We start from the raw sequence: 14,513 nt of genomic DNA on the forward strand, positions 1-14,513 counted from the left end.
TGGACAACATGGATCTAGTGAGAATCACTTACTACTACTACTAATAATAATGGATTGCATTTATATAGCGCTTTTCGGGGCCCTCAAAGCTCTTTACAATTCCACTATTCATTCACACACTGGTGGAGGCAGCTGCAGTTGTAGCCACAGCTGCCCTGGGGGAGACTGACAGAAGCGAGGTTGCCATATCGTGCCATCACCAGTAGGCGGCAGGTGAAGTGTCTTGCCCAAGGACACAACGACTGAGCCTGTCCTAGCCGGGGCTCGAACCGACAACCTTCCGGTTACAAACGAACTGCCAACTCTTTGAGCCACCATCGCCCCATAAATAAAAGAGATCACTAAACTCACATAGACACAAAACAGGCCTAAATACACACTTGAATATACTCATAACACTGCTGAGTGCACTCTTGGTGATGCTGTGTACTTGTAACCAGCTCTGAAAACTTTTACTTAAAAAGCCAAAGTTGGTTTGTGTGTTCACTTCTGTCTCACAGCCTACGAAAGAGGATTTGAAATTATCAGATTTACATCCTCCTTACAAATAGAGACATCGATTATGGTCCATTAGATTAAACCAAAGAACTAAAGAATAAACATCATTTAAGAAAACTCCAGAAGACTGGGCTATGGCTGGTCTCACTGAAGAACAACAACAGATTCAACTGCAGACTTTAACTTCTAACGGTTCTTTGCTGTTTTACCCCAATTTTCACAAGAGGCTTTTCCATCTGCTTTTTAAACAAGTTTTGTAATATCAGTTGGATATAAAAGACAGTTAATAAATATATATTAATAATACAACTACTACTACTAAACACTACTGTGTCCTAAAGGGGAAAAGAGGTTTTTTTTTTTTAAAACTAAAAAATGAAAACATTTTTAGAGCATCGAAATTCATTTCAGAAAAAAATCTTGATCTACATATCTATAATTGCAGCTTCTTAAATTTAACATTCAGGATTATTCACTGTAGGCCCAGAAATCAGAGCTAGCTCATCAGATCCAAGGGTGACATCAGCTGACACTCTTTACAGGAGACTCCATCTGAACTCTGTGGAGCCTGATCTCAAGTTTTTTAAGTCTGACCCTGAAACCAGGAGAGGATCTTTCTGTCTCTGCAGATTCATTGTGATCCGGGGATTTCAGTTCTGCATGCTCACACTGATGTTTGCAAAGAGCAGAAGAGAATGTTTTTGCACATTGGTAACAGTGAAACGATTTATTTACAGCGTGGGATCGTTTGTGTTCAGAGTATGAACTGACATTCCTGAAGTTCTTGTCACACTGGTCACAGCTGAAGTTCCCTCTAATGTGTGTACGTTCATGAAGGTTACGACTATTTGAATGTGAGAAGCATTTGTCACAGTGTCCGCACTTGTATGGTTTCTCTCCTGTGTGGATTCGTATATGCCCTTTAAGCTGACCTGCACTAGTAAAGGATGACCCACATTGGTCACAGAGGTGGTCTTTAACCCCACTGTGAATGAGTTCATGTTTTTTTAATGTACTTGGTGTGGGGAAGCCTTTCCCACATTCTTTGCAGTAGTTCATTTTGTCTCCAGTGTGTCTACGTTGATGTCTTGTTAGGCACTCTTGATGATTGAAAGTTTTTCCACAAAGTTCACAGCGAAACATTTTCCCACCACCACAGTGACGACAAGGTTGAGAAGTGGATCCATCTGTGTCGCTCTGCTTCTAAACAAAGACACAGAGACAGTGTAAGTCAGTCCTTCAAAATTTTTCTCCTGAACATCGCCTGATATAAAGAGCATCTCGCCAAAGTCCAATTACATTTTACTGTTTACCTTGCAACATTCAGCTTACTGGGCTACAATTACAATAAGAGTATTGTGACTAGAAAAGCAGTTATTTAGTTGTTGTTTTTTATGATCATGAAAGACAAAAATAATAACTGAAGTCTGATGAACCTCTCAGCACTACCTTTCCATCCATTAGAATTACTAACATGCTAACACAATTTAATGAGCAAAGTTGTTCCAAACAGGCAGACTAAAATAAAAACACAAAATAAGAAAATATAAATACATACCTCACAGTAACTGCACTTGTAGCGTTTCTCTCTGGTGTGAATCTGTTGGTGGACTCTCAGGTAACGTGGAGCTTTAAAGGTTTTATCACACAGGTCACATTTATAAAGTCTCTCCTCAGTGTGGCTAAACATGTGGTATTTTAAGTGTGTGGCTGTTTTAAAAGTTTTGCCACACTGATCACAGCAGTAAACATCATGTCCAGTGTGAATGCGTAGGTGTCTATTTAGGTAACTTTTAAAACTAAAGGTTTTACCACAAATGTCACAGCTATATGCCTTAATCCCAGAGTGGATAATTTGATGCTTCTTTAACTTGCTACGATAAGAAAAAGCCTTGTCACACTGATAACAGCTGTATGCTTTAACTCTACTGTGGATGACCTGGTGCCTTTTTAAGTGTCTAGGCTCAAAAAAAGACTTTCCACACAAGTCACAATTGTACGATTTAACTCCAATGTGGATGAACTGATGGGTTTTTAATTGTCCACGCTGAATAAAAGACTTTCCACACAAGTCACAACGGTACGGTTTAACTTGAGTGTGGGAAAGATGGTGTCTTTTTAAGCTTCCAGGCTCGCTAAAACAGTTTCCACACAATTTACAACGGTACGCTTTAACTCCACTGTGGATGAGTTGGTGTGTTTTTAAGTGTCCAGACTGATTAAAGGACTTTCCACACTGATCACAGCTGTATGGTTTAACTCCACTATGGATGAGTTGGTGTCTCTTTAATTGTCCAGGCTCAGTAAAAGACTTTTCACACTGATCACATCTGTATGGTTTAACTCCATTATGGATAAATTGGTGTCTCTTTAATTGTGCGGGACGGGTAAAAGACTTTTCACACTGATCACAGCTATATGGTTTAACCCCACTGTGGGTAAGTTTGTGTGTTTTTAAGCGTCCAGGCTGGGTAAAATCCTTCCCACACTGATCACAGGTGTACAGTTTAACTCCAATGTGGATGAGTTGGTGGTTTTTTAAGCTTCGCGGCCGAGTGAAAGACTTTCCACAGAAGTCACAGCTGTAAGGTTTAATTGCACTGTGCATGAGCTGATGTCTTTTTAAGTGTCCAGCCGAGGTAAAAGACTTTCCACACAACCCACAGTTGTACAGTTTAACTCCACTGTGGATGAGTTGGTGTCTCTTCAGGTGTTCAGCCCGAGTAAAAGATTTTCCACACAAGTCACAGCTGTAAGGTTTAATTCCACTGTGGATGAGTTGGTGTCTTTTTAGGTGTTCAGCCTGGGTAAAATTCTTCCCACACTCCTCACAGCTGTATGTTTTCTCTCCCTTTCTTCTGTGAGGTTTGTCGGCCTCCTGAGAGCGCTGACTTCTCGCTCCATGTTGGTCCTACAGTGACAGAGATACAAACAGAGGCAGTGAGTGAAATGCAGTCGTGGAACAAACTGAAACTGACTCCATTAGTGGAATCAAAGAAAACAAAAGCACTGTGGGAAGGTGTGTTACCACCACCTTCTGGTGACAGTATCACATTACAATGATGTGCTACAATGACAGTTGGAATGCAAATGACATTATTGAAGAAATATTGATCATGGGAAAAAATCTTTTGCTTCATAAAAATTGTGAGTGTAACTGATGATTTTTTTTTTCAATGTGTGCTGATAAAATATGATCTTTGTATTTTCTTGTAACTTCTGTGTGTGATATATTTGTCCAAGAGGGAGATTGGACAAATATATTATTTATTTATTTGCCCATGAGTAAGTTTGATAATAATGATGGAGCTAATAGAAGCAGTAAACATAAAAAAAAATAATAATAATAGCACTGTTTTCAAAGCACCCTTTTTCATCTGCGAGCAAATGAACCATCCCCAGAGTGCACCCAAATGCTTTTTGATGGAGCTGCAAAAGCTGGTGATAGCCTAGCATACATTTGCACATAAATAAGTGACATAATATTCAGTACTTAAAGTGTACTCTTCGGCCGCCCTCATCCGCCGTTTCTTTCTGCAAATTTATCCACACCCACCGCCGCGCTATGCATTCTGGGATATGTTGGGCCACGAAGTCTACACTGCCACAGCCTTAAAATTCAGGGAAATGAAGGACGCATTTCAGGGCCGCATTTCGAGCAGCCTTTGAATTGGGACAGCCTTCGGCGCGCCGCTGTGACGTAATTGGCCTTGAAGTCCGTACTTTAAGGCTGCAGACCCTGAATTGGGAGACAGCCTGAGTGTGTGTGGGGAAGCTAATCTGACCTGTGAGAGACTTCTGGACTGTGAACTCTTAATGTATTATGCACTCTGATAAATGGGTTTTATACTATGTTTTACTCTTCTGGTTGATCTTGTGGTTACAAGAACAAGTTTGTGGTTTAATACAAAGACATTTATAGAGTGTTATAAGGAAACTGTTTGATCAATGCTGACTGCACAGTAGTAGTGAACGCTGTTAAAGGAGCATTGCACTCTATATAGTTGTAGGTTGTATAAGAACAGTAAATATGTTTGTTTTATGTCAAAGACATTATTTTCTTGTAAAGAGTAAAATAGTTACATTTAAAACAACAGAAGTTACATTGTCAGTACAGTGGAATTTCACATGAATAATTTAGTGCTGAACAAGAATTAAAATGTTTAAAAATGAGTTAATTTTATGATGTTTGTAAATGTAGTTAAAAATGAAGTACAGAGTACACTATTGTGTTTTGTTTATCTTTGTGAAATAAGTGTGGTTATTGTGATACATTGTGGATCTGACATATCAACATTTTGTTTATGTTTTGTCAAAGTTGTATTGAGAGATTTATACAGTCTCGAGCTCAGGGAGCTGTGGCCATGTATGGTAAACTGGACTGAAGCATAAGGCCATTTCTTTGCAGTTAGTGTGGTGATACCTGAAGCTGTTCTAAGCTGTTGTGAAGAATAAACCTTCCTGTTGTGAAACTGACATCAGCTCAACGTGTGTCCCTTTTTCTATTCTTTATCACAGCACCACACGTTGCTGAACAGGAAACCAGTTGCCCCTTTGGTCATCATCTTAGGGAGGCAACAAGTACTTTGCTCAAACTATACATCTGCACAAGCAGCACACTACCTTGGTCACATTCTGTATGTATGGAGGCGCCCGGGATGGAAAAGATAAAGCTGCTGTTAACATCCAGCTGTGCACACAGTTTCAATAACAGTAACTGAGATATTTTTCTCACCTCCTGTGTTGAAGTCATTGTTTCCTCTGTAGTGGCTGAGCTGAGTCCAAATGGCTGAAACTGTTCCTCTGCTGCTCCACCAGACTCTTCTCCTCCTGTTACTCAGCTGGGACACAAAAGTATAGATATGTATTTTATCCCTGACAAGAAGAAGCAGAGCAAATAAACATTACTACACTCAGTGACAACAATACCTATGAAGCTTCAAGGTGAAACCCCAGAAGCAGCTACAAAAAGACAGTTATCAGTTGCCTAAAAGAAATTGAAAGGGGAAAAGCCACTAACCGCCCTGCATACAACCACCTTTACCCAGGGGATGCTACACCCTGTATATATGGACTTCCACAGATACACAAAGAAGGAGTCTCACTCAGACTCGCTGAAGGGCAAAGTTCAAATTAATGTTGTTTATACATCGCCAAATCGCAACAAAATGATTATATTAGATCAAATATGACAAAATGTGGATTTTACAGTAGCAACAATATTGTATCTCTACAGTTTAAATATTTAATAAGCTTTCTGCCAATACAGAAAATTTGCTGTAACAACCAAATTTCCCCTTGTGGGACAATTAAAGGATTATTCCATTCTATTCTATTCTATATTTTTCTATTATTATTTTATTATGGATTAATTTTGTTTAATCAGCTACCATCTCTCCTATGGACTTTTTAATGTCTACAGTCCCAGATCAACACAGCCCTGTTCTCCATGACTATCAGCAGCAGGAGCAGCAGCAACACCCCAACAGCAACATTGTTCCCATCAGGTAAAACGTGGGCTACGTTAGCTTTTTATTGTCCCCATCTGATGACAGTGATATAGTATGATGTTACTCCAAATTAGATTCTTGATGAATGTGTGTTGTTGTTATTCAGCCTGGTTCTATGTGTCCCTTTTTAAACTCTGATCCCTGTACGGCTCTGGTTAAAATTAAGTAAGGATGGCAGTCAAAACAGTGAAGCTTAGCTGAGCTAAACTGTGATGTCATCAAGTCGTTCAAATGATATAATGATTGTTATCCGGTTCTCAAGGAGGTCCGGAATCCTCAGTCAACTTGCGAAGTGCGGACTTGCGTACTTGAGTGTTCAGAAACGATCTAGACAGTAACACAGATGTGTAGCATCGCCAACTAGCGAGCAACAAGCCTCTTACACAGTGCGTATGCTAACAGCTAGCCTAGCCAACGACTTAACAACAGAAGCTACAGAGTGACGTTGTATAAAACTCCAAGATGTTATAGTGCGTGCCTTTTAATTGTGCCGACGTGGTATTTACCTTAGTTTAACGAGTCGTTAGGCGCAGTAAACACATCAGCAAATAATGCGCTATCAAGTAGTGATGCGACGTTCTGTATCGAGGCTTCGAAGCTTGTGTCGAGTAATGGAGGGGGCGTTTCCGCGATGCGCGTATCGAGGCTTGCTTCATTTATGGGAGGAGCTGAAAATGATGACGTCCGAAGCCTCGCTGCCCGGCTGTACCACGTGACTGGTTCATGAAGTGGTTCGAACTTTGCCGCGAGATATGACAGCGTCACTACCCGATCCGTACCGGAAACCCGATCGGTACCCCGCATGCGCGAAAGGTTTCTACTTCCGGTCGTAGCGTTTTACGATAGTTATGGGTCAGAGTGGGGAGCACCAAGATGGCGGCTTGAACAGTCGTGTTTTTTCAGGAGCTCCGAAAGACCGCAAAATTTACTAAGTAACTTTATTCTCTTTCCACTCGAACTATAACTATGGATGCCCAAAAGGTTATTAAGAATGCAAAGCTGCAATTTGTGCCGTCAAACCCCATTGTTAAGACGTCGTCGCATGCTAAAGTCAGTGACCATGGCTATGCTAGCACTGAAGCTGCCAACGTGGGCTTGAACAAACGAGAACGGGGAACAGACTCGGCGCCGCCAACTCCTTCGAAACAACCGCCAGAGGAGAAAAGAACAAAATCTTCAGAGAAGGAAGATGATATCTCCAATAAAACTATTTTTGAAGCCATTATGGGACTTGACAAAAAATTTGAAGCACAACTGGAGGATATCAAGGAACAAAACAGACAAAGTGCAGCTATGGTTGCCAGCTTGGCTAAGGCTGTAGAGTTTAATGCTGCAGAGATAGTTGATTGCAAACTTAAAGTTGTTAAACTGGCAAATGCGAATGAACAGCTGCTTAAAGAAAATGAAGACTTGAAAAGAAGAGTGAGAGAACAAGAGCGCTACCGAATGAGGTGGTGCCTAAAACTGAAAGGGGTGAAGGAAGACAAAGACGAAAACATTAGAGTGAAGGTTTTGCAAACGCTTCAGAAGATTGCCCCTGACTTGAACTTAGAAGAGGCCGTTGATATTGTCCACCGCTTAGGGAAACGAGTTGATGGCAGAAACAGAAACATCATTATTCTATTCACACAGAGGCGAATTAAAGAAGAAATGTGGAGGCGCACCAAAGACTCTTCAACCTGCAAGCAAGAAGGCATCAGCTTCGCGGAGATGTTGCCGCAGGAGGACATACAAGATCGACAGCGCCTATGGCCTCTGGTGGAGGAAGCAAGACGTGCGGGTAAACGGGCCTACTTTCGTGGTCCACATGCCTTCATTGATGGACGCAAAGTTGAGGAAAGACAGGAGAACTAAAAATGACAAAAACTGAAATAGTGGAAACTTGTTCGCGGTCTGAGGAGCTCAGCATTTAGTACTTTTTTTTCCTTCTTTTTCTCACGTGGTGAGTGATATTCTGTCTATAGTTCATGTTGAATGTTAACATTTGTTTTGGTTCTTTAAATGTTAGGGGTTTAAGAGAATCTGTTAAAAGAAAAGCCTTATTTTTGTACTGCAAAGGTAAAAAATCAAACTGTATTTTCCTACAAGAGACTCATTCATCTGATAGTGATGTATCTTTTTGGTCAAACCAATGGGGTAGCAAAATCCTGTTTAGCCATGGCTCAATGAGGTCGGGGGGTGTAGCAATTTTATTCAATAACTTTCCCGGGGATCTTGTAATACAACGAACTGACTTGAATGGTCATTGGTTGATTGCTGTAATGAGAGTTGAAAGTTTGTTTTTCATTTTAGTCAACGTTTATGGATATAACAATGAAAGTCAGAATAAAATTATGTTAGAAGATATAACTTCAAATATTTTTGAACTTAAAGGTCGATACCCTACAGAATACATTTTAATGGGTGGTGATTGGAATATGACTCCTGATGAATGGACTGATAGATGGCCCTCAAGGACAGGTAGACCACAAAAAAATAACCTAATTATAGAATTTTTGATTAATAACAACTTGACAGATATTTGGAGAGTTAGAAATCCAGAAATTAAGAGCTTTTCCTGGTTTAAACCAAATGGAGCTTGTAAATCTAGAATAGACTATTGGCTAGGAAGTGACATCATTCTTAGCCACACTGTAAAAGTTGCAATGTCAAATGCACCTCTATCTGATCATTGCTTTATTGAACTGTGCTTAGAGTCGGAAATTAGACAATCAAATAAAAGAACTTATTGGAAGTTCAATGCCAAACTTTTACAAAATGAAGACTACTGCAACATAGTCAAAAAAATTATAAAAGATATTATGGCTGATCATCTAATTGTAGGATATATCAATAAATGGGAATTCATTAAATTCAAAATTAGAGAATTTAGTATTCAATTCAGTAAAAACATAAGTCAAAAGCAAAGAGAATATGAATGTAAATTATTCCAAGAAATTACTTATTGCTGTAGTAAAGATGATCTAAATACCCAAGAAAGGAGTAAACTTATGGAGTTGCAAACTAAATTAGATCAGCTCTACCTAAATAAAGCAGAAGGAGCTTTTGTGCGTTCACGGGCCAAGTGGATTGAGGAGGGGGAAAGAAATTCTTCATATTTTTTTAATTTAGAAAAGAGCAGACAGAAAAGAAATTTTATATCTTCTCTGTTAATTGATGGCATTGAATGTGACGACCCTAAAATTTTGGAGAATGAAACTTATACATTCTATTCCAATTTATACTCCTCACAGTTCTCCCAAGCAGATTGTGATGTCTTTTTTGATCAAATAGATAATCTGATCCCTAAAATTGATGAATCATTTAAGGAATTATGTGAATCTGACTTCAGAATTGAAGAGTTAGATGCATCTGTTAAGAAAATGGCACTTAATAAATCCCCTGGTCCAGATGGGCTTACAGTTAATTTCTTCCAATTTTTTTGGGAAGACTTACGGGAAATTTTATTCAAAGCTATACTGGCCAGTATTGAAAAGGGAGAATTGATGTCTAGCATGAAACAAGGATTAATTACATTAATTCCTAAACCAAACAAAGATAAACGACAATTGGATAACTTAAGGCCCATAACTTTATTAAATACAGATTATAAAATTTTCTCTAGCTCAGTTGCAACAAGGCTCAAACAAGGGGTTTCAAGTATAATTAGTGAGACACAATCAGGGTTTTTGAAAGACAGGAACATTCATAATAATATTAGATTGGTTTTAGACTTACTGGACTACAATGATCTGATTAGTGATGACAGTTTTATTCTCTTCTTGGACTTTTATAAAGCTTTCGATTCAGTAGAACATCCTTTTATTTTAGAAACACTAACTCGATTTGGATTTGGGGATAAATTTAGGAAGATAATAGATATACTGTATAATGATATAAATAGCTCTGTGTCATTAGGCTATGGCACTGGTAAAAGATTTAGCGTCAAAAGAGGAATTAGGCAAGGGTGTGGAAGCTCTCCGTTGTTGTTCATAATGGTTGTGGAGATGCTCGCAATTCTAATTAAAAACAGCAGCGTTGCCGGAATTGAGATTATGGACAATTCTTTAATAATTAGTCAACTTGCGGATGACACTACTCTTTTCTTAAAAGATGAACATCAGATTCCCCTGGTAAAACAAATAATCACTACATTCTCAAAAGCTTCAGGCTTAAAGTTAAATTTAAATAAATGTGAATTATTGGCATTAAAGGAGTGTAATTCACAATTACTGTACGATATAAGGGTGAAGAAGGAGGTAAAATATTTGGGCATCACAATTTCAAAAGATCACAAAGTCTTAGAAAAAGTAAATATTTTAGATAATGTTGACAAATGTAAGACAATCCTAAATAAGTGGTTACAAAGAGACATCACAATTTTTGGAAGAATATTATTAACCAAAATGGATAGTTTATCTAGATTTATATATCCAGCTTACTCTCTATCAATATCGAATAAAGTTATTAAAACAATTAATAGCTTGAATTTTAATTTTATTTGGAGGAATAAGTGCCATTATATATCTAAAGATGATTTGGTTAAACCATACATTGAAGGCGGTGGAAACGCAATTGATTTTGACATAATGAATGGTGTTTTGAAACTTAAATGGTTAAAATCCTTCCTAAATAATCCACACTCCATTTGGTTTTTTATACCAAGTAAGGTCTTTAACACACTAGGGGGTATCGACTTTCTCCTAAAGTGTGACTTTGAAATTACTAAGCTACCTGCTAAACTCTCTGAATTCCATAAACAGGTCCTTCTTTATTGGAAAATGTTATTTAAACATAATTTCACTCCACATAATAGCCCAATTTGGAACAATAGATATATACTGATGAACAGAAAATCTATTTTTATTCAAGATTGGTTATCAAAAGGTGTTTGGGCAATTGCCCATTTTGTAGATGAGGAAGGACATGTTCTAGGACATCAAGATTTTTGCCAAAAGTTTAATATCCAATGTTCTAAAAGTAAATTTAATCGGGTTATAAAATCCATTCCATTGTCACTTAAAAACATAGTTGTAAATGATATAATATATTCTGACATCTCCCCCGAGTTAAGGCAATTATATATAGATGGTATTCGATTTTGTGATATTAAATGCAACAATAAGTTTCTTAGATCTTCATTAAGGAGTCTTTATTCTCCAAATTTACTTAGACGTAATTACATATTAAAAGATTTCCAAAGGGAAGAAATTGGAAAAATAAGAACTGATTATATCACCTTCCCTATCCCTTCTAAAGGGAAAGAAGTCCAATTTAAAATCTTGAATAAAATTTACCCGACAAATAGACTCCTTAGTGATAGATTCAAAATAGAAACGGGTAATTGTGTATTTTGTGAAACAGAAGAGGAGGATTTGGACCATCTATTCTTTTTGTGCAATTTTATACAAATATTTTGGTTGGATTTTCATACCTGGCTTTATTCCAGTGGGATTCAAATTACCCCATTTACCTTAAATATGATAATGTTTGGAGTGTTTTTGAAAGAAAAGAAAGCTAATTATGGTGTTAATGTGTTATTAATCTTGTGTAAGTATTTTATACATAAATGTCGCTTTTTTAAGATTAAACCAACACTGGCTCACTGGAAAAACGACTTAAACCTGTTGGTTAAATCGTTGACTTTAGTTAAAAAGAAAAAAGCTGCTTTTTTTGTTTCCTTTGTGGAAGATTTTGATTTAGTGAGTTAATAATCTGTTAATTTATGTGACCCATCTTTATATTTTATTTTCACTATATATGAAAGTTGCTAATATGTTAAAAATGTTTATTCTCTGAATCTGTAATATATGGTGCATTTTGTCTGTATGTTTATATTACTAATAAAAAAAAAAAAAAAAAAAAAAAAAAAAAAAAAAAAAAAAAGTTATGGGTCAGAGTATCTGTTAAGATGTTAAGAATAACAAGTATATCTTAAAATGTTTGCAATAATGAAGCATTTCAGTACAATGTAGACAAAAACGAAAAATAAAAAGAAAGTTACGGATCAGGACTCTCCGATCCTTACTGCGCATGTGTAAAGTCTGACCGTACAAATCGGGTCTACCCGATCCGTACCGCGCATGTGCAGATGTTTTCTTCTTCTTCTGTTCGTTTAATGGCAGTTTACTCCCCAGTGTACGAGGATACCGCCACCTGCTGACCGAGCGAATAAACCCTATTATAAACTGAATTATCGTCATTACAAACGTGTGTTAAATCTGATTTAGCGATAGTCGAGTGTGTTTATGCTTGTCTGTGAGGAGAGGATTGTTGGAATAGTGATGATGATGTGCGCTATCACTGTCAATTGTCAGTAAACACTTAATCTGGCTGATGAATCTACACGTGAGATATTACAAAGTCTGCATTATTAACTCTGTAATTAGGCGCCATTCTTCTTATTTTACGGCGCTGTTGCTCAATCGGGGGACGCTCTCTGTTGAGGAGAAAAGCATGAATTTCTTTGTATACGGATTATCCATTGTTTAAATGTCCCGGGCAGTCGAAAAGGAGGCAGAGCTGTTGAGAAATGCTAGGAGCTAACTGGGCGCTAACCGTATCATTCAAATATATTGAATGTCGCAATGTTGGCAAAGAGAGGAAGTGACGTAAGATTTGCGCATGCGGGGTACCGATCGGGTTTCCGGTACGGATCGGGTAGTGACAGCGATATAAACCCCTCAGACTTCATTCAAAAATGTGGGTGTTTGATGGAGAGTTGCGGTTAGTGAGAGTTTGGAGACAGTTTGGAGGTTTATGAGAGTGAGGAGAGAAAGTCAGGAGAGAATGGAGCCAGCTAAGAAGAGGAGGATGTCCTCCCCTGTGTGGGAACATTTTGATCTTATTCCTCCCAACAAGGTATGTAAATTTCTACAGAAGATGTATTTTCATAATACTGATGGTGCAATACAATTTATGTTAAGCTGTCTTTACTTTTGTACAAGGTGAAGTGTTTGCTATGTGCCAGGGAGCTGGGATATAACAACAACACCTCATCCATGCTTAGGCACTACAGAGCTTTGCATGAGAATAAGGGGAACACCGATTGTGGAGCAAGACCAGGTGAGCCATCAAATGCAATGATAATATAGCATGCAGTAATGTTACTAAATGATATAACAATATTATACAACTGTAATAAGTTACGTGTGTGATATTTATATTTGTGCTTTATCTTTATTGTCTTTCCTCAGGAGAACAATCTCAAATAGATGAAGACCTGGTCAGCATGGTGATTGAGGACTCCCAGCCATTTAGCATTGTGGAGGACAAAGGATTTAAAAGATTTGTTAAATCATTAAATCCTAGCTATGTTCTCCCCACTAAAAAGGTCATAAAAGCAGTGAAAATTTAGTTTTTACTGAATAAAATGTGAACAGGCAGGACTGAGGCCTCAGTGTGTAGCTGTCCATACCTCAACGTTACAAAAGCACAACCACTGTCCACACCCCAACCACACCTCACCTCACAGTAAATGATCATTTCCATTTTAAGCATTTCCAAATAATCATTTTCCATACTGCCAGTATAAATATACACAATATACTGCATCACTACAATATAGATGTTTTACACACTCCTTTTGTTGTTGACATTTACAGGCTGTGCGCAAAAGGCCACACTCTTCAAATTCATGCCAACTAATATTTTTATGTCCAATTGGATGAAAAGCTTCAGTGCTTCATGAAGCTTCATCTGCCCATCACTACTATCAAGGGCACACACACAAGAGCACCTGCAGCCACTGAGGAGCGACCTCCACACTAAACAGAAACACGTAACTCATGCTGCTAATAAATACATTTGGTTCTAAGTGTTTTTTTTAACACTCTGGGTTTGTTAAAAAAAAAAAATCACCATTCCTTCAGCTTGTTCGTGGCCAAAAGTGTCCATGTGTTGTTTTTGTTTCTTTGCTTCTTTTTCTGCATAAAGGTTTTTTCATAAATATAAACTAGTCATTACTTACATTACTTACATTTTTAACCATTCAAACACCTTTTTCTAGTACAATGCACTTGTTTGAAGACAACCTAAAAACTCACCATTTCATATATCAGCAGTGCTACTGGAAAACAGTGGTCCCTCACGCGGTTCATCTTTCACCTTTCACAAACAAAAGGAATTGCCACTACAACCTCGGGGGTATGACCGTTGTTGTAACGCTAACAAAGTGCCAACGTAATCAGTGTAAGCAAACTAGATGATTCCTAGAATTATATAATTATTAACGGTGAATTTATACATGGAAGACTCTGTACCAACCTTTACGATCCACTTGCAAGGTTAAGGATCCATGCAGAAACGAGACAAGAACGTATTTCTGCCTACTATGGAGGTCACGTGTTTCCGGTTACTGTGGAGGTCCCAATATGGTGCTCCCCAGTGGCTGCAGCCAGAGCCTTCTCTGAGAAGGAGCAAATCCAGTCACTACTGTTGCTACCCGATTCATACTGGAAACCCGATCGGTACCCCGCATGCGCAAATCTTACGTCACTTCCTCTCTTTGCCAGCATTGCGACATTC

At 38.1% G+C, this 14,513-nt stretch overlaps 1 protein-coding gene across 2 annotated transcripts; it reads right to left on the bottom strand.

Moving 5' to 3' along the window:
• Nucleotides 1–213: 213 nt before the first annotated feature.
• LOC102296700 (zinc finger protein 708) lies at nt 214–6,640 on the bottom strand. 2 transcript variants are annotated; one of them, XM_005952270.2, is made up of 4 exons: nt 6,515–6,640; nt 5,234–5,339; nt 2,057–3,409; nt 214–1,701 (listed from the first exon to the last, which is right to left on the bottom strand). In XM_005952270.2, exons 2-4 carry the CDS (start codon nt 5,249–5,251, stop codon nt 1,021–1,023), a joined length of 2,052 nt encoding a protein of 683 aa, XP_005952332.1. In that variant the 5' UTR covers nt 5,252–5,339; nt 6,515–6,640; the 3' UTR covers nt 214–1,020. The 2 variants fall into 2 exon arrangements, with proteins under 2 accessions (XP_005952332.1, XP_014186628.1); XM_014331142.2 differs by having other exon boundaries at nt 5,234–5,373.
• Between the last annotated feature and the right edge of the window lie 7,873 nt (nt 6,641–14,513).

The sequence above is a fragment of the Haplochromis burtoni genome, unplaced genomic scaffold, assembly GCF_018398535.1.
Source record: "Haplochromis burtoni strain Fernald_Lab_line unplaced genomic scaffold, NCSU_Asbu1 Contig_856, whole genome shotgun sequence".
NCBI lineage: Eukaryota > Metazoa > Chordata > Actinopteri > Cichliformes > Cichlidae > Haplochromis > Haplochromis burtoni.

Bases quoted from the DNA above. Each gene is read 5' to 3' on its own strand.
- LOC102296700 (XM_005952270.2), bottom strand. The intron at 1,702-2,056 runs GTATGTATTTAT...GTCTTTGTTTAG, and splicing joins ACAAGTGCAGTTACTGTGAG to AAGCAGAGCGACACAGATGG.